The 27955-nt window shown below is 42.5% G+C and overlaps 1 protein-coding gene across 2 annotated transcripts in view; it reads right to left on the bottom strand.

Annotated features, from left to right (window-relative positions):
- LOC139332041 (semaphorin-4B-like) overlaps nt 1-27024 on the bottom strand; it is a 55814-nt gene extending 28790 nt beyond the window's left edge. The window contains exons 1-2 of one of the 2 annotated variants that reach the window (XM_070963735.1): nt 26837-27024; nt 3069-3495 (exon numbers count right to left, since the gene is read on the bottom strand). In XM_070963735.1, the coding sequence (XP_070819836.1) occupies nt 3069-3189 (121 nt within the window). In that variant the 5' untranslated portion in view covers nt 3190-3495; nt 26837-27024. Of the gene's footprint in view, nt 1-3068; nt 3496-16437; nt 16630-26836 lie in introns of those variants that run through there. The other variant, XM_070963727.1, reaches the window with a different exon arrangement.
- Nucleotides 27025-27955: the final 931 nt, after the last annotated feature.

The raw sequence follows: 27955 nt of genomic DNA, 5'->3' as shown, positions 1-27955 counted from the left end.
AGAAAGTAAATAATCATAATTTCCAAAAATGATGAGCTGGAACCAGAATCACTGCAAAAACAGGGTGGCATGAAACACAGTTCATGTACTGAAGGCGGGTGCTACGAAAATAAAAAATAAAATCAAGGTTGTTGCCATCTGCCCTAACCAGCTCGTTCATGTACTGAACTGCTCTTACTATGTGCAGAACTTGAATTTCTTGTTCCAAGTGAAAGAAAACAAAAGAGGAAAAATAAATCATCTCCTCAGTGCATCTCTGCAGAAAGAAGTTTCAGATAACCCACAGCGATACATGCAGCATGCTTAGTTGATGCTTACTGCTTCAAGTCCCATGATCCTTTGTGCTGTCTCTCTGCACAAGAACCATAATGAAAAACAGACAAGCCCTCCCACTGCAGCGACCACAAAAACCTCCACTCACTACACATGAGAGATTAGCCTGCTCATTAGGAGAGAGGGAAGGAGCAGGAGGAGAGGGAAGGAGCACTAAAAGAGAAGGGACTCCTCTACAGGGAAGGGGCACGTTGAGGCAAGGGTCCTCTCTCAAGAAAACAGCCCGGGTCCCCCTTTTCTTACCAAGTACACAAACCAGAATGGAGGTTTAAAGGAGTGACCTGCTTTCCATGTTTTGCTTGAATGGTGCAGGTTGAATTGAGGCTAGTTTATACACAAACGTTTAGCATGTCAGTGATGCTGCACACCCTGTTTATGCAAAGCCGTGCTCTAAATGAATAAGTTACAATCAGTGTCAGTGGCGTCTAAATAAGATTTTCTACACCGCATTATCTGCTGAAAAGCATGTTGTCTGACACCACTACTCATGCTCTCCAGTTGAAAGAATCCCAATCACTCACTGCTGGTGTCAAAATACATGAAATTTAGATTATGAATGGCGAGTGGAGCAAAGCAAAGAGGCGGGGCACCAGTGGTTTGCAAAACACTCAGTTGCTGGGAACCAGCCTTGAGCCATTTAACTTGTTTCTCAAAGAACTAAATGGATTAAATTGGCTCAAGCATGTGAAAGGTTGTTCTTGGGTATAAGCGATGCCAGTTTGAGATGGTGCACGTGAATTACAGCATTACGCCTCACTGAGCTGGCTGAGGAGAGAAGAAAGCAAGCATCAGATTGTTATTTTCAGAGGCAGGAACTTCAGAATCAGACAGGTAGTGTTTACAGGAGCCAACGCAGCCCGACATCCACATAAGCCTGTACTTTGCTTTCTGCTGGATGGGCATATTCGCCCGTATGAGCAGTGTAAAAACAGAGGCGAGGGCAGGACAAAAATACATGAACCAGGGAGCTAATTTTAAGAATTAACTTGATGTTCAACTGTCCTTTTCCAACAGCTACGACACACAAAGTTGAAAAGTGACTGTTTAGTGACACTTCCTTGAAAAAGCAGGCAATTTCTCCTGTGAGCCACATCCAAACAGCAACCTTATTTCTCTTTTCCCTCATTTGTCATAAGCTCCCATTATGCATCAATCAATTGCCAAAAAGCTGTTAGCTGAACAAATTGTGCACCATGTTTTAACATGATAAAAGCTTAATCCACAGTTGTCATAATACGAAGAGTGCTGCAGTGTCTGGTGTGAAGTAATTACATGCAATGATGAAGTCAGGTGCAAAAAGGTCTCCCACTCAATCAGAGCATTTGCCAGGAGAGACATTAAGTTTATATTTGTTGCATTCAGCAGGACAATACCAAAAGGTCAATTAGTCTGGGTGTAGGGGGGCAGCTTGGAAGAGCTTTTCAAGGTGCAAAATCAGAAGACATGTGCACCAAAATACTCGCCTCAAATTGCTGCACGTGAGTAACTCTGAAGAGTCACGTTATGCCATGCCTTTTCAGCCCATTGTTCTGTGGAGGCTCAGGGTGGAAAAAACAACAGTGAATTTTGTGAGGAGTGGTGTTTGTACAGCAGCCGTCTTCATGCTGGCATGAGTGCATCTGGGCCTGCAGTCACTTGTGGTCTCTGTCATGTCCGTCTGTGTTAACATACCGCTGCAAACGCTATTCCCTACGCACTTGTTGCAGCTGTGTTATGCTGTTTTTGTGCGCCATTGACCTAAGTGATGTTATTTTGTTTGGAATTCAAAAAATAACTCTGATACTGTTGCTACACCTCCTGTTAGGGTGATAATAGTGGAAGATTTACCTCTCGAAACTCTCAGTAAATTTGCTTTTAGACAGAAGAAGACAAACGCAGGTTCATTTGCAGCGAGCAATAGTCAATTATTTCTGCTGAAATTACAACAGTTGAAGCAGATTCCTCAGCTGTAGCTGGCGAGCTAATTAAGCTAACGTTAGCTTCATGAGTTGGTTGACAAAACCATCTCCGGATGACTTTATTTTCCAAGGTCTGCGCAGGTATGTGTTTAGCTGCTTGGCTTACATAATTGGACAAGTAAAATGAGTCCGATTTTGAAAAAAGTATGTTTTACTTTGAACTAGAAAAGAGAAAAGGCTTTTGGATGAGGACAAACCAATGTGTGGGCGGAAGTGAGCAGTATCTCAGATGAAGAGTTTGGCTGAGTTTGGTGTAAATTGATAACTACTGCTAACATTAGCCTGTACTCTCACATAGTAGCATCCAGCTCCAACACAGTGGACAAATGCCACACAGCACATGCACTAGTCATGAATGCAGCTTATCAAAGACATAACCTGTAACTCCACTAAATGATGCAGTATAGCATGCCACTGTGCTTGGACCTCATGCTGGGTTAGGTTACCTCTGCGGTTAGTAAGCTAGCTGGGTGCTAATGTTTGCAGCTTACATCAGAGCAGATAAACACACTGTTTAATCCTTTCTTTGCATGTTTGTGCTTATTTGGGTTTTGGAAGGATAAAAAAAACCATCATCCAAATTCTTTACACACAAAGTATTGTTCATGTACAGTCCCATGCGCACGACATTATTCAACATGTGATTGGACAATCGCTGTTTGAGGGTGGGGTTTAGTGAAAGGAGAAACTGTAATAACACTGGAATTTCACGTTTCTAGCGAAGCTGACAATAATCTCGTCTGAACAAAAGGGCATTGAATAATTATTTTGACTTACTGTAAGGGAAACTGATGCGCGGCGTGACGTCATCCTCAGTGGCCATCAGCGATTGGAGGCAGCTCGCCAATAGAAGTGCAGCAGCCAGAAGACAGTGGACAGACGCAGCTAATGTCCACATGGTTGCCTGATCCTCTCACACAGACATACACAAATGCACAGTTTGTTTTAAGATTCCCTGGAATTCATTAAGCTCCTCTCGACTCTGCAGAGCTTTATTTTCTCACTCCCATCTTGCTGCAGGCTGCGTCCTTGACTTGATTCTTGTACTCCCAGTGGTCCTTACACACGGTCAGCAGACTCTTAGCACAGAGAGGAGGAATCCTGTCTGGATTAAAGGCTGCTTGTTGTCATCTACTCATAGTGCTCTTCGATGCGTTGGCACTAAGCTCCGACCAGTGGCCATTTAGTAAAAGTCATTGTGGATCTGCGGGGAGAAGAGAGAGAAGTTGTTTCTTTATGTCTGATCCAAGAACACGTTAAAAAAAAAAGATGGAACACAAGCTAGAATAACAGATCCATATCCAACTTCTGATGCTATAACCAACAACTACAAAAGCACAAGAACTGATACATTTGGCTGCGGTTCACTCTGGGGGATGGTGAGGATTTTACTGCAAACAACGAAGCAAGAATTCACAAGTTAAGGTGTTAATCAGCTTTGACAGCAAACAATTGCATTGCCATTGAAATCACCCGCCTCATCTCTCTGTCCTGAGACTTTAATATTCAACTGTAGCACACTGATGGCTCCAGCTAAAGCCTTGATGACAAAAACAAATATTTATGCTTCAACTGGTTGCTCTTTTACCACACTGCCAACGAAAAACTCAACTAAACAGACTTTAGAGACCACCAGCCAGCTAACAGGAGCACACACGCACCATGCGGTAGCTCAAAGGGTTTTTAAATTGTAGTGAATGTCCAATTTACACAGCGGCCCACAAAGTTTCTCTGCGAGATAAAACGCATGTTGGACTTTTTTTTTTTTAAGCCCTGTATTTAATTAAGCTGTCATCAACAATCGGTAAGAGATCCCCAAGAAGATGATATGGCAGCTTGGCTCTAATTTTGTGGCTATGCGGAGTATTAAATGAAAGAACAGTGACTCCCAAGACAACTCTGTAATTTGCCTCAAAGAGGCGCAATGAACACATCTGCTCTCTGACTTTTATTGCCTTCAGTGTGAGTGTGCAGAAAAGGTGCCTCTTCTGTAGACGTATGCTGAGATTTTCAACTTAGTAGAGTGTCTGCTTTCTTGGAAAACCCTTGAAATAGGTACTTCTGCCATCTGTTTCATCACTCCTTGCTAAACAAACACAGGACATAAGTTGTGCAGCTTTATGATAAAAGATTCATTGGGAAACTGCATCTTGGTAGTTCTTGATGTGGCACTAACAGATTTTTGGGCCACTTGGGGGAGATTGAAACAAGCTCTAAACACCAACACTGACCATCTAAGTTGGTGTGGTGAACTTCTTAGCAAACAGTTACAAATCCTGCTGATACACAACGACGTTAGCATTCATTTAGTCATTCTTATGGCAAATCTTTGTCAAAATTTCACTCTCCTTTTCACTCTGTTTTTGGTCTCCACCAAAACCTGAAGGAAATATCAGGCTATTAAGCCTGAAACTAAATGTTCCAAATTCACCAGCTAGTCATGACCATTGTCTGTCTGCTGTTTGGCACAGAGTTTTTCTATGAAAACAGCTGCATTGTGTTGCCACAAATGACGCAATGAGAGTGACGAGTGACCGAAAACAGTAAAGCTGAACCTGAAAACGAAAATGAGCTGAAAGTTGCAATAAAGCTGTGTAGAGCTGAAGAGCTGATTGTCTTCACATTACACGTATTTGATCCAATGTTAATATGTGATTATAGCTGCTTTCAAACAGTCCTGCTAACAGCTCTGTGAAGCTGTACTACTGCACAGCAGTCCTTTAAATGAAATGCCAGCCTGATCATACAAGCAATGGCAACAACAAGTTAACAAGTTTACAAGCTGGGGCTGATGGGAGTGCAAACTGTTACTTGATTCTTATGATGTTACCGATATCCTGAGAAGAGTACAGACCCTTGTGTCAGTAAGCATAGCACAGCCTGTTCCTGTGATAGAACACAACTCACTACTCCTTATTGCCTGACAGCGCTGCCTCCGTCCAAGCGTTTAGAAAGTAAACACTGGAGAGCACATGGCGTCTCTGGTAGAGAGCTTGCGTCACTGCAACAACTCCCAGAAGACCTCATTCAAATATTTACGGGGGCTAATAAATCCAACAACAGTACAAGACAAGTGGGGGTCAGCTAGTGGCCCCCGCTTGTCTGCAGAGACGGCAGCCAGCTGGGGAGTTCTGATCAACCTGGAGATACTATAAGGTTAAACAGAAATTTACAACCCCATCTCCACGCTGCTTGCCAGTGGGAAGACTGACCAAGGATGAGCTGGCTCTCAGACTTACAGACTGGCACCAGGAAAATTAGCAGCTTGCTGACTGAATGGCTTGTTGAGTTGAGGGCTGGTAGCAGACAGATTGTAGTTGACTAGCAAGCTGTTCATCTTCCATAATGATTAAGTATAAACGGCATTTTTGTAGGTAGGAGGATGGTCATCAGTCTCACCTTTGCAGTGGCAGGACAGATTCTACTACTTTTACTGAATAAATCCTTTTTCTCTCCTCTCTTGCATCCATGCCTCGCTGTCACGCCCCCGTCTCTGTCCATCCCTTGAGTCTGGACCAGTAAAACAATACGTCTGTGTCACTTGTCACCCGTCTACCAGCCTGCTTTGGTTCCTGCTGCTCCACTGAAGCTAGCTGAGTCACTGGAGGCTGAAACATCCGTTCATGATCCTGTAACATCCCCCACCTCCTCAGCTGGTCCTTTTCAAGCCTGTTGAGACTGCAACAACAAGCATGGCAGCCCTGTGTGTGTGTCGCACACCCCAGGTCTTCATGTTCCCAGGGCATATCCTTATGTAACTCCAGAGGTCTTTTAAATATTAATGAAAAGAGAGGGGTGCTGTTAGGAGGGTTTCCTGGCACTCTGATAAATGCAGAGACTTTTTGGCTAATTCTGTTGGGCAGTAATGCATAAAGAAATATCTCAACACTATTGCATTGACCTTTCAGAGGCCTATAGTTACCAATGCCCAGCCAAAGTTACTTCGGCGTTTGCTATGCACAGTCACATAATCGTCTAGCAAAGAGGCTATACATGGTTACTAGATAAGAGGTGATACATGATGGGTAACTTCACAGAGAGTGTTAAAGATACATCAGGCATTTACTGTATCAAAATATCTCAGGTATGAAAGCAGGAGAGACAGGTGCTTGTACCAGGTGTGAGGTGTATCAAAGCTGCCAAAATTCAATCAACTTCCATCCCTTTAATTCATTTAATTATTCCTTGTGGTCTCTTGTATTTCAACCAACAACAAAACATAGTGAGCTCAGTCATAAATTGAGTTAAGTCCATATGAAGAGACGCCTGCAGCAGATGGGGAAACTTATGGCGTCTTGTGAATCCAAAGCACAGGATGACTCAGGGGCGTGATGCCTGAAATGTTCACAGAACTGAGTCCAGCACCTGAGGAAGATGAGACGTGATGCTCCACACCCCACAGGCAGGTCTGCAGAGGCTTAGCAAGGGCATGAAGGGCGACTAAACAGATGCAATGACGCACTTGTTCTGCTTTTTCCTACATATTTTGTTTGCTTCAATACCGTGTCACCAGTACATGCATTTTAGTCAAATTAATCATGTAGTGTCGTAATCCATTCTGAAGAACAACAAAGCACGGATCTGAAGGAAAAAGCATTAAATATTAATGAGTATTAAATCATATTTGACAGCAAGTGCTCGGCCAAAGAAAGTGATCTTATTAGAAGCAACTATCATAGGACTTATAGGATTAGAGCTCTATTCAACTAGAGCTGTTACAGTACAGGCAACCCACTATGCTCAGTGCCACAGGACCCATCTGCTCATCTCGAAGAGGGTCTGCTGCTCCTTGTATCTATGAAGGGTGAATCTGGTGCCATATTGCTTAAGGCAACAGATTCATTAACCTTTCGAACCTCCCTTGAGGCTCCCTATTAATACCTGCATCTGTTGAGAGAGAGAAAGGATGTGACAGACAGATTGGACCATACACTCGACCAGGTCAAGCCAAGTTCACCGGATAGTGGGTAGCATGAATGCTAACCATTTGGCTAGCTTTGTATGAACGACTGGGCTTTGTGCTCCACAACCAGCTCCCAATAAGTCATCCCTGCAAAGTGACTTGTCTCTCATTTAGTCTTTGGCACGGGCCGAGGCACTTATGGAGATAATCAGTGGCCAGGCAGGACCCTGTGATGACAGCGCTATCACAGAGCTCGACATGAGGTCTGATTAGGCCGCCGTCCAATCCATTAACAGTATCATGAATACATCTAAGCCCAAAGTGAAAGAGAACTAGAAATGCATTTGCATTTTTTTTGCGCAGCTGCAATCAAGATTGAGACTTCAGTCTTTCAGTATTTGCCAGGGTGACTTTGTAAGACTGCAAAAGAAAACATATCAGTAACTGCTCCCAACAAACAGAAAAGAAACCACCGGTTAAATCATTTCACTACAGTCAAATATCTGTCCTTGTCCTGCAATAACTTGACTTTTTTGTCCATGTCGGACCCTAAAAACAACATGGCCCCTTGGGTGCAGATTACCATTCAGAGAGATTTATGGAGCCATTATGTTGGACAGAAAAGACCTCAGTAGGTGACTGACAAGGCAGAGACTCCTTGCTGTGTGTGCCATTATAACTCTTACTTATAGCGGTCTGCTTAGCTGAGTGGGCAGTGCATGATGGGTCTGAATTCAACCAAGAGGATGGTAGGGGGAAGGTAGCCCACCCCCAAAAAAAGAAATAAAAATCAATGATTGGCTATTCAGTGACTGTGAAATGTGAACGTTATTGCTGAGAACAAGCTGTAAAGCCATCATCTTTTATCGTATTTACAATAAGCTTCATGGAATCAAGTTCACTTTCCTTCACTACCTTTTTTCCACTGCATTCAGAGCGACATGCAAACAGAGGGCCGATGAAGGACAGCTTAAGACTGAGCAGTCTGCCTCACAGTGCCAGCGTTACCTACACTTCCTGCATCAAACTGTTGAGGTCACAGAGAAGCGGTGCATTAATGCCATTTTTTGTCATAACCAATTTCAGACTAGTGCTTTGTCTGCTGTGTGAACATGTTCATTTCCTGCCACCACGGTAAAGGCAGCTAAGAGAGAGCAACAAATAAACCAGCTGCTGGATTTCTCCATACAGTTTCAGGATCTACGTCATACAGGCTGCATATATGCAATAGTCTTACTGCAAAGGATTCAGTGTAATAAGGCAGGTAGGCCACGATGCTACACAATACATATTACTGCTTTTTAATAAACCAGCAAAGTTTGCTTCTTAAAGACAATTCGTCCATTTGATGAATAAATCATGGGTGATGCAGAACAGAACCAGGTACTCTCACTTTGAAAACTAACTTTATAGGTTTTGAATCGTGGATCCTGTAAGAGGATTGCTCAGTCAGGGGTGGAAGGTAAACTGCTGTTATTTTCATACCATCTATGTGGTACTGCACTATGTACGGTGCATCGTGTGAACATGAGGTAGCACATTTTCTCTCATCCAGCCCACCTGGGGATGAGACAGGAGGGAGTGAAGAGGAGGGTTTCAGCTGAATAGACTCCTCCCAGCACCAAGAGAGCAGACTCTTAAATAAATCACAACTGGCTTAAAAATAAACTGGGACTGGAAAATCTACAGTACGTCCATACTGGGGCTAAAATGTCTTTTTTTTAAATGTATGGCAGCTTATGAGTAATGTGTCTATCAGAGAAAAATCTACAGGGTATCCTCTCAAGGAGGCCTTTGAGTAGCTTTTATTACGGACAACTTGAACACAACGCAGGCCTTACAAAAACATCTTTCCATCCAGATACTGCACTGCTCTTAAAGGGAATTCCTACAGAGCAGAGAAATACATGTAGAAATTTTAAAGAGATTTCTTTTAATGTCAACAGACATAAAGGAATCAGTAGGACACGCTTTCACTTCTGTCCTGAGTCACAGTGTGGATGACACACACACACACACACACACACACACACACACACACACACACACACACACACACACACACACACACACACACACACACACACACACACACACACACACACACACACACACACACACACACACACACACACACACACACACACACACGTTCTTATATTGTCTCTCCAATATGATTTCTGGCCAGCAGGTAACACGATCTTCTGTTGGCTCTGAAACCAAGCGAGGCCTCTGTGTCAGCACACAACAGAAGAGACTTTAACCCGGGATAAAATAAAAACCTTTACACACGCTCCAACTTTTAGGCCTATAATATGGGACAGCTGCACACTGAAGATTGAGGATCGTGACGCCTGAGGGCAAACTTCCTCTGAAAGAGACAAATTTGTACCCATGCCACGAAAAAAACCATCTCTGACTGCTAATCAAGAGCTATTGACTTAGCGTGTCCCTCTCCATTTCCTCCATGCAAATGTGCTTGTCTTAATGAAAGCAAGCAGCTGATAAGCTATAAGCTGCTATGTGTTTTTCCAACCCTTAACAGTGAGTCTGTTAAAGAGAGATGAAAACGGATCAAAAGTAGAAACATGCTCATGTGTTTATGTATGTTTTTCTGTCCTGTCCCTCATTGTTGTTAGCTTGATAGCTCACAAACTACTAAAAAGATTTCCAACTCACAGCCCATCCTTTATTTCCTGGACAACATCTTCTGCCTTCCTGAGTTCATTTGACGGTAATAAGAAAGTCTCTGAGAATTGAAACCAACAGTGTTTTAGTGAATTATTGATTCCCATGTGCAATAACAGAGTGATAATATGAGGATACTGACTTTCCTGCCTGTGTATTAATTATTCATAGAATCATCTTTCTATTGATGGCTGGCTGTAATGCATCCTGCTACAGTATGTCCCTGATGCATTCAAAGACACAATGATGGTGACTTTCAAACAACAAAATAACAAGAAAAATGCTGGATAGCAAGTTAGTGCTTTACTCCAGGGACATCAGACTTACTATGAAGCTGAAGGCAGTTCGGGTCAGAAACCAGCCACTTCCCATGACCCCCAAATGACTCACTCACTGATGGTTCAAGCTAAATAAATATGGATCAAAGACTCCCTTTAGCATGACAGACACAAAGCGTACTTACTAAACTAGAAAACGCTCATTGATGGGAAGTTCTGCTGCTCAATACTCCAAATGTGCTATTTTAGTGAGAGACTGTGTAGAATACGTTAATCTGCATCAAACCACACAGTGAACCTTTTACTCCTGAGCTAAAGACATACTTAAATACTCCCCATATCACTCATTTGTGTGGACGCAAATAATAACATTGAGATTTAGGCGTTTCCATGGCTGTTAGGAACATAAGTTTCACTGTGTGATTGGGGTCAATTTCCAGAAAGATGTGTGACTTCCAGGTCAATAGGAAATAAAAAATGGAAGTAGACAAACTTTTGTTTGTTGAATTTACACCTTAGTGAATTCTGTTACCTGCCGTGTAGCATGAAAGCAAAGAATAATGAGTTAATCTAGGTGCACGTAGATATCAGTCTTAATGTGAGTAAGATAACCTGGTTTAGGTGTGACGTGACAACAATCGGAGTCTTTCTTCCTGCTCATAATCAAGTTATCACCCAATTGGCTTTGCATGACCCTAAACTACCAGACAGGCCTGTGCTAATTGTTTAATTACAGTACGTGCACTGTTTCCATGATCCCATCGCGTCCATGTCCCTGACTCAAAGGTATTCATTAAAATGCAGTGCTGAGCTCCCTCTGTGTTATCGTTAGGACATCGACGGGACTCGTCTCTGGGTGACACCTATCCCAACATGCTATACACACACGGCTCTGGGGAGCGCAGACCGCGGCGTGACACCACTTTCAGTGTGAATCTAAGCTCCAATAGGTGTCGAGGAATATTCAAACCCCCTTTTACATTTGTGCACATACTGCTCAGCTTTGCCACGCAGGAAAGAGCAATTATCATTTCAAACGAGTGAGTGAAGCAGAACTGGCAGAGGAGATAAGTGCTTAAAGGAGAGCTGGGGTCACCTTATTCCCTCTGATACAGAGTTGCCCTTGCCTCAAATTATTCAAGCCTGACAGGGGAACGGTGGGAGATCAGTTCCTGAAAAAGTTGCAGAGCTTCAATAATGAGCTGTGTGTGTCAGTCAGAATGCAGTGTGATAGGAGGCATCATTTCCCACTTGATCACAGCTTGGTTACAGAAACTATGGGAACCTTTTGTGGGAGCCACTTATGAGGAAATCATGTTACTGCATTTAAAAATGATTGCTATTAGACAATAAACTCAGTAGAAAACAGATTATGCTAATCTCCTTTTGTTTATTGTGTGTCTCTGGGTCGGAAAGCTCGCCACACTTTTAATCTGATGACCCATTTAGACTAATGAAGTGCGCTGACCAATCAGGAAATCCTCATCGTTAGAGCAACATTTTGCTTCCGGTGGGAACATCACAAAAAAAGACACAGTGGGATTCAGAGTCCCACTCGCTGAGGGCTCTGCAGTTTGGCAGAGTGCAGTTTAATGACTGTCCAAAGTTGTCAGCAGTGAGAGAAAAAAAGGCCATTTTCGCTCCTCTTGTGACTTCCTAACTTAGATGTACAGAGAACACTTGTTGCTATCAAAGCTGCAAATGGCCACAAGACAGGACAACATCTCTTTTGTGTGCTGGGTTGATGATGATGTCAGTCCAGTCTGTGGACAAACTCTATGGCGTGACAAAGGAGAGTGAAGATTTACAGTCATGTAATCACAATAGAGGTCTTTGTGAGGTCTGGACCACGCTGTGTTAGCATCACAGTTCATCTGCTAATTACACCATCAAATCCAAAGTCTTGGCTATCCATAGTAGGTTATTCATCTCATGACTTAAACATTGAGTTGGGGGGGCACGATTAATCCCTGCAGTTAAACCGATGTGAGGACTCATTTCTTTACTCGATTTGACAAGCAGGGCAATAGGATTTAAAGGCATATCAGATGACGATATTCTGTTTCTGGCCCCTGCTTCACCTCGCCAGACCTGCACTGCGATCGCTTTGGTGCGTTCAGGTACGGACATCGACAATGGTAACAGCGGGACCCGACCACGAAGCTGTTCACATTACTCATCCCAAGTGGAAACACGACAGTTTGTCTGAGTCGTTTGTCTGGTTCGCCACCTCAAGGCTGTGGGCTGTTTACTCTCTGCAAACATGTCCACTTCAAAAAGGAACAGCTGAAGCACTTCTGCTTTGAACACCGTCAGGGGCTCCGGCTCTGTCGTTGTGAGCAGTCGACGCCAATAAAGGAAGTAATAAGTCAACAGTGTGGCCCCTCCTGGCAACAATCCCGCTGATGATAGATGATACACGGGAAAGATAAGGAATGGTATCATAATTAATTTAGAGCACTTCATTGTGTAAGAAAAGCTGGGGAAATCATTAAAATTATTAGAAAGATGGCTGATATTATGATTATGAGTCGAGGGCAAAATCAGCTCATTTTTATGAGTTAGGGACTGTAGGAAAATTATCCGGGTGGAAAGTGGGGCTGAACTTCATGTTTCACTTAAAAAATAGAATAAACAAAAGCCATCCTTTGAAATTACAAGGAATTAAACAATGACAGTGTAAATTGGTAGAACTCATTTGGTCCTGTAGCCAAATTTAAACATGAATGTCTTAATGAAACAAACTGCTCCCAATGTCGCATTTAAGGACCAATAGGAAATTACAATTTCATGCATGGCAAACATAAGAAATGTGGAAAAGTGGACATTTTTACACAAAAGTTGTAAAATTTGTAACTATAACTATTACTTACACTGCAAATAAAGGCTGAAATAAAATGTGAATTCCAGGTGAAAAAAAAAAGACAGCTCTCTCAAGAAAGTCAGACCATTATCTCTTTAATTTACAAAACCCTTTTCTGACACCACTTCACTAGTAATTTTTACATAGTCCCTAAGAAGTTTTCTGCACTGAAGCAGGCTTAAAAAGATGAAGCACTACAGCATGTACTGACACCATTTGTTAATGTAGTAGAATAAAAGCTTTAAGAGGATGTTTAAAGAGAAATAAAACTGCAATATTTCCTTCAATAAATGTCTTGATTATCTCTTCTAAGCAAGGCCTTTTTTTGTGACTGCAGGTGCCCGATAACTTTCCCTCCTACGAATGCACTTCCTCTGTTTTCATAGCAAAATGAGATGGTCCTATTTTGTGATTTCCCACGTAAAATACTGAATTTCAAGACCATCTTGGGGCAAAGTAAAAACACAAGAGCTGTATCCATATCCCTCCAACTGAAATATAAGATAATTTTATCAGTGGATTCACAAGGAAAAACATTCCAGGCACACAGAAAGTCTGTTTTCCATTACAAAGCCATAGTTTATCTTTTTCTCTACGTTTCTCTGAAAACAAGAGAAGGAAAATGGGGAAGACATTAATTTCTCTCCTGAGAGGAACATGTTACATAATATATTTCCATCCAAAGACAGCCACCTCAGTGAAGGCCTCATCCATGTCCATGTGGAGGACACCAACTTTAACAGTCATCAGAGGTACAAATAATCACCTATAATAATTAGAACAAGAGTCAACATAATGTGTGTTAATCAACCTGGTTTTGCAGGTTGCTCCAAACCACAGTTAAACACTGCTCAACCTTATCACATTTCTACAATGACTAGAGGATTACTATAGAAACATTATGGCACTAATCTGAGTTTACATTTGACATTCTGGTCCTCTCAAACTTTACTTCTCTGCTCAATCTCTACTTGAAAATGATGAGACTGTAGAATATATCATTAACCTTTCATATCCAAATGTACAATAGAAATCCTATTAAGATGCACGCCATGTTGAATCTCCAGTGTAAACACAGCAGAAACCACATTTAGTGAATGACAGTATACTCTATGTATACACTCTGTAAATTTGTTTACAGCATTGAGCAAACATACAGTATGTCCATGAGGACCAGTGCCATTCTGTGGTGGAGCAGTGATAGGTATGGACCAGCAGCTCCAGACTCTGGTCCTGCATGACCGGAGAGGACCAGGCATGACAGCTGTCTGATAGGAATGAGTCAAGTGGAACACATGTTTTTAGATTTGCTTGTGAAAGTAATGCCAGAGTGGGTAAAGATCAAGCGACAGGGGAAGGCAGAGAAGTCCAATTAGGGAAATGAATTCCAGGTTCATCTGCCGGGGCCCAGAGGGACATCACCTGGACTCAGAGCCCTCCTTTGGCCCAATATTTAAACCCCTGCAGGGCCAGAAGAAAGGCTGGCCAGGCCCTGCAGGTCCTACTGAATATGAATGGCCTGGCAACTGAAAGACAAAGCTATGCACAGACAGTCAGCAAACGGGGCCACAGCCAAGTTTTAGTGAACGCAAATGTGAACCATTAAACCTTATCGCCCATGAGTAAGGCCAAGGTGTGACTTTTCACAGCTTAAGTTGCAATAATGCCGTAAGAATTCTTCCACATTCCTCAAACTAACGCAACTGACTGCCAAATGTTCAGGCTGCAGGAAAACCTCCCAGAAAACAACAACCTGCACGGCATTTTTTACACATCGCTCCTTTCATTTGGGATGGACAACAGCCCCTTTCTGAACTCATCTGCACTAACTCAACTCCGCTGATGAACAGGCACCGCGGCTGGCTTCAGGCCTGCCCCGTCCCGGGTGCAGTCTGGCTGCAGCTCAGTGAAATGACTGTTTTCCCACATCTCAGCATTGTATGGGAGGCTGCACCAGGACCCCTGAATATGCAAGTTCCCAGCAGCTTGCACTGAATGCTTCCAGTCCCTCTGGACACTGTATGGGATATCACTAACCTTCTGGGGGTTAAAAGCAGCGCAGTGTCTCCCCTCCCCGCTTTCCACCTCCCTTCCAACTCTTTTGCCACAACCTCTCCACATGCTGACCATTCCTCTGAAGTTGTTACAGTGGGTGGAGTGTTGGGTGGAGTCTGCATGTTTGTTTTGAGTGTTTGAATGCGTGTGTGATTGTGTGGGTGGAGGTCTGTGTGTGCATATGTGTGAGTTTTTCAGAGAAACAGAGGGAGGATGGAAGCGGGGGATGCTTCAAGAGAAAAGGTTTCTGCAGCTTTGTTGACAGTAAGAGAGCCAGAGACTATCAGTGTTATTAGTGTTACTGATACAGAATCACACACTGCTAGGAGAAGCAGAAGAGCAGCAGAGGCCCAAAGGGGAGAGACTGCTCCACCGGTCATTTACAGGCAGATTCCAACAAAGCATATCACCATCCAAACACTGAACTAGGCTTCAGCTCTCACGCACATCGTGGACTCCAGATTTGGTCCATCAGTTCAGGATAAAGCACAGATTTCATAAGCACTCGTGGTTTGGGAGAGGGAAAAAAGGATGCTTTATCCAGGGTCAAACTGTGTGCTGCTTAGAAAAGCAGAGTAATATGTGAGGTACGACAACACCTTCCACAAAATGCCAGCAGAGATGAGAGGAGGCGGCTGTTTGCTGGAGAATAACAGAAAACAAGCAAGAGGCATTAAGCAAGTGTAAAGTTGGACAGAATCAATTCCGAAAGGCTCCACATGGTGTTAACAGACCTGTGTGATCAATCTGGGCTGAGCAGCAGCAGCAGGTTTTTTTTATCAACGTGTCTTTAAGTCTGCTGTAAATAAAGCAGAGCCAGTGCAACAGAGGTGTTTTTTGTTTGTTGCTTCGCTGGGCTAAATGTGAAAAGCAGCTGTTTACACACATGTGTAGACAGAAAACAGAGGGACCAGTCCATCAGACTGCCTCCCACCTACTGTTTTTACAACAAGCAGTTTAAATTCAAATTTACAAAGGATCATTCAGGAGGTTTACAAAGTGTGCATGAGACATTCACCAAAACACATGCCTGAGGGAAAGAAGATGAAAGCAGCTCTGAGGCGACCACATGCAGGAACACATGCAAAGTCTCGTTTAGTATAAGTAATCAGGCAAAACAGCAGCAATCTGAGGAGTTTCTCAGAAAACCTCCATTTACGCTTTAAGATCCCAGCTTCGAGTGAGCTGCCTGAGTTTCATACTTAAAGCGTACACTGTCGCCAGGCTGAAGAGGTCCGCAGAGCCTTCCTTCCCCTCCAAATCATACATAGACGTGGTTCCACCTCACTCCGTCTAACCTTTGTAAAGGTGTTTAACCTTAAAGCCAGAGAACAGCGAACGGGCGCGAGCGGACCTTACCACGCACAAGCTGCAGCGCAGAAGAGTCGCTCGCGGCTCAGGTCTTCACCGTCGTTGGAAAAACTGTGGAAAATGGAGCGAATCGCCGTTTAAATCCGCAAAGTGCGCGTACGCTCGCTTATGTATAAGTCCGTCAGTGCGTCCGTGAAGTGAGGGCCATCCTCCGACGTCTGGAGACGAGCCTCCTCCACTACAGACTGACGGCTGCTCGCGTCCAAGCTTGTAAACTTAAGCTCCTCCCACAGCACGCGCTGCCTACTGCAGCCTCAGACTGTGCTCGAGGAGTCTGCAACACACGTCTATCGATCACGGCTTCCACATATTACTACCTGTTAAATCAAGCAAGAAAATATCAAGTTTTAGTGTCAGTGCATAGTTTTCTCCTTGCTGTCGGAAGTAAACAGTCTCAAGTAGCCTTCAACTTGTTTCTGATCTTTGCAATAGCAGGTGAAAATACAGAATTTTTTTTTATATATAGACAAAAAAATATATATCCATGCACATTACTCCTCTGAATTGTAACAAATTCTTATTTATTGTTGCAAAGAACTGCAAGTATTTATGCCAAGACAGTGGAGGCCGTTTTTTTGTTAGGCTTGTGGTAACTTGGAAAAATTGTGTGGAAATTCTATTTCTGTTTGTGTACATGGCAGCACAGTTGTTTTACACTATACGAAAGAGTGCAAAAACACCAGCATAAAAGCCTCAAGTAACAAGAGCTCAAAGGTTGGGAAAAATGTATAATATTTGAAAATTCTGCATACAGTAATCTGTGCAGATATACAGTAAGCTGTCACCAATGTACAGGAGCAGTGGGTTGATTGAAAACTTGTTTCTTTGTAGCATATTCTGAGGTATATATCAAATGTGTTTTGCAGGATAAGAGAAGAGAGTCAAACCTTATAGCATCTTCTCTCAGATTCTGACAGTGACATATTTCTTTGCTGAGAGAAAGTTTTTCTGCTCTCTTGTCTTGGGTATCAGCGTTCCTCTTTCTCTCTCTTCTTGGGGCTACCCTGCAGCCGTCAAACAATGAATGACAACTGAGAGCGCCCACCACAAAGAGAATTACGGGGGATTATGTACAAAGGCAAAGACCTGAACACAACCAGACTCAGCCATTCATGTAATCTCCTTTTGCCCCTAGTAAAGAGTAAAAAAGAACTGTGGACTCATGCAGTCTGAATGACAGCGTGGCTGCACCTTCTGCTCTGCTCAGGACGTCCAATCAAAATTTGCATTATCTTTTCTTAACGAGTAACACAAATCATGCATAACACAAAACCTCTCCTCACGTCCGCAAGGGACAAGATAACATTAATAATTAGTCTCCAGCCCCTTGCTTGCTGTGATGTGCAACAATGTGATAATTTGTCATATATTTTGACTGTTAACACCAACAAATGTCATGACATGAACCATGTTAGGCGCACAGTGCTTGAGGCTGCATTTTGATAGGCTGGTCTGAAGGAGCCCTGACACTTCTGGAAATGCTGTCACCCTCTGGTTTTGTGCAGCTGTGTCACAGATAAAGGCTAACAGCCCTGCACTGGAAAAACACATGGTAGGTGAGGGTTAAATTTATGGCAAAGTCTTGCTCTCTCTCTCACTCTGTGTCCCTGTTGTTCTTTTTCTTTCACTATTTGCAGGTCTCCCTCTATTGTATGTTCTCTGATAGACAGACGACAAATCAAAGTTGCGTTCCTTTATCTGCCAAGCCTTCAGTAATCCCTCCAATTCAATCAAGGATTACTTTTGAGGAGATTAAAATCATCCAATTTATGCAAAAGTCAGGATTGCAACAACAGGGAGGTGGCTGGACCACTCAATAGTCTGACTTCCTCTGAATATGGACAGGATTTTCTTTATTACCTTTCTGTTCACTCTGCAGTGATATGGTGCAATAATAAATGAATGCATTAAGCTATGAGTACCCTAAGACTGAGACTGAGTTCTCTAAAAACAAATGGATTAAAGAATTATGGGTGCAAATTAGCCTCTATCTCACAGTGAAAAAGAAGAAAAAATGAATGTGCCAAGCAGTCCTCAGACGTTGGCACTTCCAAACTGAAGATGCAATAACAAGATGCCAAGTAGCTCTGCAGCACTGGGTGAAGCACTTTGATAAGAATTAAGTGGCTTCCTGGTAATGAGCATGCTGGGGGTTTTAGAGCCATTTTCACTTTGAAAAAAATATTTCTGTCGTGAAAAAATCATCATTTGGGACAGTGTTTAAGTCCTGAAGGTTGCATTCCACAAACGCTTGGTTGTTGACCACATCACCCTTAATCTGTCGCTGCACTCAAATAATATCCCTTTGTCTTGGCACGCGAACGCACCAGGGAGCATACAGAAGCCATTCATATTAAGGTCACTGCCACCCGTGGAGCTTTTATTGGGGTTAAGTATATGACAGACTCTTTTAGTAATACACAACACCAGATTTGAGGACTCGCCTCAATTGTTTTGTTTTGTTTACCCTCCCAACAAGCTGTAAGTAGTAACAGTTCACAGCAGAGCCAAGCTTATGTCAATGGGATTAACACATTTTTTCTTGATAGACAGGTTCCAATGCACTCTAACAGTCGATGTTAGCAATTTTCAGCCATGCTATCAGCGTGGCTTTAGAGATGGCAAAGTTGGTTGTGAGTCTCTCAGCACACCAATTTGGTCCAGGCTGAGATAACTTAACAACTACTGCATGGGTTTCCATGATATTTGGTACGGACACTCATGGTCCCCAGACGACAAATTCAAATTGATTTGGTGATACTCTGCAAAACATCTGACATTGTTAACTAATACTAAACTAATATGGTGACGATGGCAAATACTATACCTAAACATCTGAAAAAACAGACTGTGTTTCCAGAAAAAAAAAAAAAAAAACAGGCTTGTGTATATACATTTATATAGTTATATTATTTTACTACTTTAATAGCTTATTTTTTACTAGATGTGTCATGCACCAACTTCACCAAAGCAAATTCCTCGTATGTGTAAAATTGTGCTTGGCAATAAAGGCTTTTCTGATTCTGATTCTGATCAACATGTCAGTATGCTGGCATTAGCATTTAGCTAAAAGCACTTCTGTGCAGAAATCTGGCCTCACAGAGCTGCTAGCATAGCTGTAAACACTTAGTTACTTAGTATACTTACAGTGAAAAGCATGTTATTGAACAAAAATGCTACATTCAAAGTGTGGGAAATATGAGGAGGCTGTAGAGGCTTTGTTTTGTTCACTGATTACTGGCTTGTCGGTAAAATGAATGAAGACAATTCGAGTTTATGCCTTTACCTATGATGACAAGCAGGCTATCATACTAAAAATATTGCAGACATATTTTGAATTTACGTAGCATGTGTTGTATCTGTTAGACGAGATGAAGAGTTGTTGACGTGCGACAAGGTCAACTCATGACTCCTTGAGTGCAAGGTGTGCACACCGTGACCAGGGAGCTCCACCCCTGCAGGCTGTGATGAAGTCAGAGCCACCGGTGCAGGTGCTTACCAGCACTATGACTCATCGCCGCGTCCTCACCTTGTCCCGCTCCGACAGTCCCCAAAATGTCGCTGCATCTCACTCACCCTCTCTCTCTGCGCAGGAGACTGTCTCCTCAAACCGATGATTCATGACTATTCAACTGATGCAGCACTCCGGTCTGAAAGTGTCCCATTTGCTTCCTCTATAAATGATCCTGAGTCGAGTTGTTTTGACAAGTCGCTCATATATCATGGATAGGAATGACTCTCTGTTTTGATACCTTTAAATCAAGCTCCAAGTGCTGTTGGCTGTGGCCATATTTTTTCTGCACATTTGGGTAACTGGCGTAAACTAATGTTTCTTGGACTGCATGAGAACCGTGTACTAAAGCAGACAACATGCAGACTAACTACAGTCATTTTTTGAGTGTGCTGTTAATGGACTTTTTTCTCCCACGATGCAATGTGCTAGGGAAATAGAGTTGTGCAAGATGTAAATACAAACAGAACTCAATCATTTGCAAACAAACTGTGTTAACTGACTGTGGTTTCGCAAACAGTTCCCCAGCCCATGTAGTTGGCTAATCGTGATGCTATCGCCTTGTTACCAATTAAGCTGTTTACCTGCGTTCCACAACTTTCCCAGTCTTTTGTTGCTCCTGTATCAACCTGTTTGAACCATGTTACTGGCATTAAATTCAGAATATGCAGATATTTACATAAATCAATGGAGTTGATGAGGTAAAACATTAAACATATTGTCTTTGGACTGTTTTCAATGGAGTATCTGTCAAAAACGATTCTGTCTTGTCAACTTTTTGGGAATCCGGGTTGTGTTTTGTTGTAGTAACTGCTAAAACAGAATATTATGTATATATATATTATGGATATCAGTATGTAGCACATACTGTATGGAATTAGTATGTAGCATGGATTTTAGACACAGTTAAAGCACAGCTGAGGCTGATGGAAATGTCATTAGTCTTGCAGGTATTGGGTCATAAACCAAAGCATTGGACAAATTGAAATTTTGACCTGATGATGGTGCTGGATGAAAAGTCAGAGGATCAGCATAGTTATTAGAATTCATCCTGAGGGGGACATTAATATGTCAGTCATGGCAATCCATTCAAGACATTTCACACAAAGTTATCAATGTCAACCTGCTGGTGGCGCTCAAGAAAAAGTCGGGGTTCACCAAAGGGATTAGGGTTCATCCTGGGGCCACGAGCATCTGTCCAAAATTTCATGGTAATCCATTGAAAATTTGGTGAGATATCTCAGTCTGGATCAAAGTGTTGGTCTGGCTGACAGACAGACCAGTGGCCATTCCTACAGAGCCTCGAGCATAGCTAAAAAACCACAACAGAAACATTGACCCCATTCATCTGGACGATCCACTGGCCTCAGTTTACACTGGACCTATTTTCCACCAAAGTAATAGTCAACACAGATGCTGCGATCAGGAGGTTTTATGGAAAGACATGCTACTTGTGAGTTTTCTTAAACGCTGTGAGACAGCACTTGCAAAATTCCGTTCACCTCCATCCTGGGGTCAAAGCAGAAATCTCACAGCCAAATACCTAAAAATCTGAACACATATCTGCATGGCTACACACCACTAGTGAACTGACCCTTTAAGAAACCAGGGTAATAGCCAGTGTGACCGAACGGCATCAGTGAGAAAGACAGTAAATCACTTTTATACCGCAAAGATGGCAGCTCACGTCCATATCAGAGACAAGAGAGGTGGCTTTGCCTGTTCTCTCTCTCTCTCTCTCTCTCTCTCTCTCTCTCTCTCTCTCTCTCTCTCTCTCTCTCTCTCTCTCTCTCTCTCCCTCTCTCTCTTTCTCTCTCTCATGCACACACACATCAAAAGAAGGCCTGTTTTTATAGTGACAGGGAAAATAATTAAACACAAGATGCAAATCATGTCATGGACTTTAATTGGCTCTTACTTTCATTCCCAACATGTTCAATCATCCCAGAGTGAGTTTTTAAGGCCTTTTGGGATCACACACATATTCAAAGCTGAGAGGTTTACCAGCTGCCCTGTCAATGCAGTTCTGCAGTATGTTATATTTCATGTTGTGACCAATTTTTCATTTTTATGATTTACCTTTAGGGTAGTGTTGGGAAAGAAGACTGCTGGCAGCCTGTCTTTTAGATTAGCCTTGTAGCATTTAGAAAAAATTAGAAAAAAAAACCTTCCAAACACAGGAAGACAAATGGAAAACCAGATTAAGAGAGTCTGACATGTTGCAAAGATTATGAAATGAATTGGAAGGCTTGACACCACAAACGCACACTGCAGCTAGCTAAACTGTTTGGATGAATCTTTATCGTCCATAAGGAAAAAGAACGAATATCTACTGTCTGACAGCTTCTCAGGGGAAGGGCTGACACGAGGCGTTACGAATTCTATAGGATGTTATGAGATTAGTGCACGTTAATGTGGTCTGGTTTTCCCTGGAGAACTTGACTGACAGCCAGTCCAGTTTAAATGAAGACACCGGTGTTTGTGTTTGCTCAATACATAGATTTTCTTTGTCTGGCTTTTTCTTCGTGGTTTTGAAGCTGGGAGGCTGTGGATGCTGCAGTAGGAGGGCATAGGTGAAGGTCCTGCACAGCTGCACAGCGGGAGGGGGGAGGGCTGTGGAAGAAAGCCTCCAGGCACTGGGAATGAATTAATGAGTTTCTGATTTTTTTTCTGAATATTTCAGCACAAATAACTTTATTAATCTTGACATTAAATATAGTACAGTGTTAAAGGGGAATGTCATTAAATGTAAGAAATTGCCTGTGTGTTTCTCAGGTCTAATGGCAGGTTTATCCATTAAGTTTTTCGTGATCCTTTGCTGAAATTAAATCAGAAGTCGGAGCTGCTCCACGTCCAGTAAAGCTCTGCGGAGGTTTGTGGAATGTTAGAGAAAATCAGCACATTGAAAACAAAATGAAATTCCCATCAGCTGCTTGGATAGCAATGCAAGATATTAGTAATCCTTTGAGCAAATATTAAGGTGTTTTTGTAGCACGACAGACAAACTAGATTTTCAAGTGTTAAACAGAGATCATCCACATTTTTCTTTGCTTTCAACCCTCTGCTGTGTGTTTAGTCTGTGTTTAGATCCCCGTTCAGTACCAGGAGTCCTTATGCTCAAAGCTACGTCCATTTGCAGTCACTTTTTTTTTTTTTTTTTTTTTAATGTGGTTACAAATTCAACTGAATACATTTAGATATTTTTTTTTACTTGAAAATCTTAATCTCCTGGGTCTGGTTTTTCCATAAGTAAACTCCTGTCATGTTTTATTCTAAGGAGTGCTTGTGGTGTCTCTGTTTTGAGCCAATGGAAAAAAACATCAAATAGTCTCAATCATGGATAAAAAACAAACAAACAGCAAACAGTGCTCATGTAAAAGCCTGTGTTTGGTACACTGGTGTACACACATGCTCACATTCAATATTGCAATAAAACAGTGACTGAGCGGAAGTCTTGAAGAAGGTGAGAGATATGTGAATCCTTCTCTGGGCTCGAGGAACCAAACTGTTTTTACACTGTTGGCAGAGACAATGAAATATTGATTCAGATGAGTCATGTCCATTCAAGCTGGGGCGGGGAGTGCTCACCAGATTTCTGATATCTGAATTTCTTTTTTTTCTTTTATCTTTTTTTTTTTTTTTAAAGATTTTTATCTTTTTTGTGGCTATCATCATTTTATATTATGACATATTCTTCTAATTATCTATCTAATAATCTTTTTCAAAGGTATTGATGCTCAAAGGTATTGATTGTGAAAATGAAATGTAATTGTTTTATACACATTTTGCATGTGAGAAATATCATCAGAATTTGCTTTTAAGACAGTTGGCTAATACCAGCTAAAGTTAGTAAATTCACCATCCCTCAATCCAGCTGTTTAGTTTTGTAGCTTGCTAGCTAGTCGTGACTTGCAATAGCATAGCATCCTATTTGATATTGGTGAGAGAGAGATGTGTGAATCCTGTGCCAGGTTATCGTTAACAAAACTCTGAATTCAGTTTGATATCTCAAGATGCAGAAGAGGAACTTGTTCTAATAAACAGCAGAAAGCTCCAGTACTGTCCTCAGTCACAAGGTTGATAGTGCAAGTTATCTTAGGTGAGATTTATGGTGAACTGAAAGACTTGTTCACTCAATAATGATCATTTCAGACCAATCAAGGGATGATGATGATGGTGATGATGATCAGACAGTCACAGTTTATTATCTGTGTGAAGCAGGTAAAGATATGTGAAGAGTCCGATGATGATTCTCGAAACGAAAACAAACTATAATAATAATTATATCTAATGAAGCAGGCATTACTATGTGATGCCAGCACAGGCTCATCTGTACTCATACAGCTCTTACCATGTTGGCAGGTTCCTTTAATGTGTGGCTTTATGTCCTCTAAATTACGAATCATTGTGGATGGAGCCCTTTTTGTGGATGTATGGCCCTTAAAATGTTTGGGTGAAGCAGACAACATTTAGCTCTTTTTCAAGAAAAGTGGCAGCAGTGTCAAAGATGTAGTGTGAGAGAAGTGATAATTCAGTGATCATAGCAGCACAAAAAACTGACATGAAGATCTCTACATGAATATACTGTATTCACCTGAGCAGAAAGTGGGAGATGACTGGCCCACAAAAACTGATTTACTGAAGTTTCAAACAATCCCCACAAAGTCTTTGAATATATATGTCAAATGGCAGACAACTGTGTCATTATTTTTTTGCTTGTTTTCTGGGGAAGGACCCCCATGCCCCCTGCTCTAATTGTGCCCAATGCAGTTTTGGTTTGCATGACACCCCTGTTTTGATTGAATTGACCTTTTTACTTTGCCTATTTACTTCCGCTGTTCCTACCTTCAGTGAGATCGAATGTTCATATTCCCCTTAGCTGATTGGTTTGACGTCAGTAGACCCAGTGAGGGGAAGACACAAAATTAAAAGGTTCAGTCAGCATGAAATTGTAGCAGATCTAATGAACCAGCAGCACAAGTTCTGCATCCTCAACTCCAAAACAGAGGAGAGAAAAGAATCCTCTCAATCAGAGGATGACGGAGGAACAGGAGGACTGCTTCAGGGAGAATATTAACATTTAGATTCTCTGCCAGGTTCACAAAGTGCAGCGTATGAGTGCAATATTAGCTCCTGGTTTTACTTTTAAAGGTCTTTGGGGCAGTGGGCTGTAATTCTTTCAAACAGAAAGAAATCAATAAACTATCTCAGTATGACCACACACTAACCTTTCAAGGACCCCAAATAATGCTTCAACAGCCAATGGGAACTGCCTCTGCACTGCACTTCCTCATTGCCTGTTGGTTTATTAGTTTGTTGTTGGACCCCCATCCTAATTACTTTCCATTTATCCCTACAGAGAGTGTGTCAGAGTGAAACAGCCTCGAGGAAGAGCTGTTTCATGTGCTAATCATCGATTAAAAAATCCACCACCATATTTGCACACACTGTTCCATTAGGCACTGTGGAGAATTTGAACAAGGCCAGCTGACTTCCAAAATATCTTTGTGGGTTTCTTCTTTTCTATGTGGTTATAGCTGCAATCATTGATAATAATGAGCAAGCTGAAGAGCATCGCAAAGCTAATTTGCTTGTTGGTTCATTGAAGAACACATGCCGATGATCCAGTGTGGAAACTATATTGTCTGGGTTGTTGCTGCCCGTGAGTTGTTGATGGATTACACTTCCTTCCACATTTACTAGATATTTGTTTGAATTATGGATCCCACCAATGCGCCAATCAACCAAACAGGATGGAGATATTTTAAAATGAGCCAATTCGAGGCATTCATATTTAAGTGGAAAAGCAGTGAATTATGTCTGGCTTTTTGTCAGCTCCATATAGAAATGGGGAAAAAAACCCCATCTGGCTGAATTAGTTATGAGACTGTCCACATGTGAAGTAGACTAAGCATTATAAAATATTAACATTCCAACATACTGGATATAAAAGGTTAGGTTTCAGTGCCTTGTTAGAGAAAATGGAATTTGGTCAACCTCAGCCCAGAAAGAAAAATGCACCAGTGACTCCGTTCTTCTGTTCCATTATCATTAATGTGTCATTTAGCAGTCAAAAGCCCCGGCAATAATAGAATTACTTTTCAGACTCAATGTCATTGAGCCTTACAGTGAAAGAGCCCAGTGCACATAATGGGGAAGGAGAAGACAGAGAGAGCATTGCAAGTGTCCAAATGTCACAGGCGCACGAGTTCACACCACATGCACACACCCTGTTTTGTCAGTGACACAACAGGAACAATCTATACGTACATAATGAGACTGTCAGGGCTTTATTGTAGCCAATATATCCTCCCTGTCCAGCGGAAAGGAGGCAGGACGAACTGAACCATCACAGGAACTTAATGCAGGAGCAGCTTTGGTTTATGTTCATGTGATTCAGCTTCCAATCCTTTTTTCTCTCCCTGTGTTATCTCAAAGCAAGGTGACTGACATTTTTCAAAGAGGGAACCAGATAACACACAACACCCTGGAGCATTTTCAGGATTCATAATTCAGGCTGCACATGCACACAAACAGATTTCTCATCTCACTGGAAGCACACGTGTACCTCACCACGGCTTCCAGCACCTTAGTGGGACACAGACACACAATGAGCCAAGACCCTGACTGAATGCAATCTATTGCCATGGCACCCAGCGCCGAGATGACCGGTATCTGTAGTAACAGAGCAACCTCACACCACTTCATTACTCCAAAGCACAAACTCAGCTGCCAGCCTCTCCTCCCAGGCTGCAGTGGCAGCAATGCCTCCCGGTGTTTGTCCACCACTATCTGCAGAAGAAAAATGTCCTTTCATCCTTTTGTCTGATTGTGAACCACAATCGCCTGCTGTCATAAGAGAAAGGAGGGACTCACCGTGCGTTCCCCCCACGACGGAAGACAGGAGCCAGGTGGAGCGAGCAGGGGCTGCAGTGGCGGAGGAATCCCCCTGGTAGTGTATGTGTAAAAGTGTGTGAGAGGGCGCATGGAAGTGTGCGCGTGTGTGAGTGCACGTGTGCGTGAGCTTGTGCATGCAAGTGTGTGTGTGAGGAGTCAGAGCTGATCCAGCAGATGCAGACGGGAGCCACCAATAGAATGAGGAGAAGGAGAGAGAGAGGAGTGTGTGTGAGAGACAGAGGGAGGGAGAGACAGCAGAGGAGGGGTCTGATAGCATTACATCATGGACTAGGGAACGGTAGGTTTGCAGGGGGTGGGCTACGGGTGGGGGAAGGTGTGTGTGTGTGTGTGTGTGTGTGTGTGTGTGTGTGTGTGTGTGTGTGTGTGTGTGTGTGTGTGTGTGTGTGTGTGTCCTTGTGTTTGTGTTTGTGTTTGTGTTTGTGTTTGTGTTTGTGTTTGTGTCTGCATCACCATCACTGTATATTCTCCCTCTGCAGCGGACCACAGGATGATTAAAGATTGTGTCCATGCTGCATACAGTGTAGTGTCGTCACGGTGCCTGCACCTGTCTGTGTGTGTGTGTGTGTGTGTGTGTGTGTGTGTGTGTGTGTGTGTGTGTGTGATGTGTACATATGAGCGGAATATGTAAAACAGCTATAATCAAGAAGGTATAATAACCACACCACATTTCATACCCTGACCTCCTGGTAACTAGAAATAAGTGTGCTCTTAGCTTTCATGTACAGATACATTCCAGATGCTGATTTTCCTTTCATTTTTTCCTATTACATGGATGTCATACAGGCTAACAGTTTTCTGCAGATGGACACTGGAAAAAAAAAAAAACTCAATCCCACCCCTTCCCACCACAGGACACACAAAGCTACTGGCTAATGGCTCCCGTGTCAGTTTAAAAAGGCACTGATGGGCACCCTGTTAGGAAGTCACTGACATTTCAGGTGAGTGATTCCAAACACTTTGGGCTAGCTTTGACATAGCATGTCTCGAAATGGAAGAAGAAAAAAAAAAAACCTCTTCTTTTTTCTACTCTATAGCAACAACAATCACCTGTCTTTGTGCAGCCTGCCATCCCCAAAA

The sequence above is a fragment of the Chaetodon trifascialis genome, chromosome 1 (assembly GCF_039877785.1).
Source record: "Chaetodon trifascialis isolate fChaTrf1 chromosome 1, fChaTrf1.hap1, whole genome shotgun sequence".
In the NCBI taxonomy this organism is placed as follows: Eukaryota; Metazoa; Chordata; class Actinopteri; order Chaetodontiformes; family Chaetodontidae; genus Chaetodon; species Chaetodon trifascialis.
Note: the sequence above shows the minus strand (reverse complement) of the source record. Positions and strands in the feature narration are given on the sequence as shown.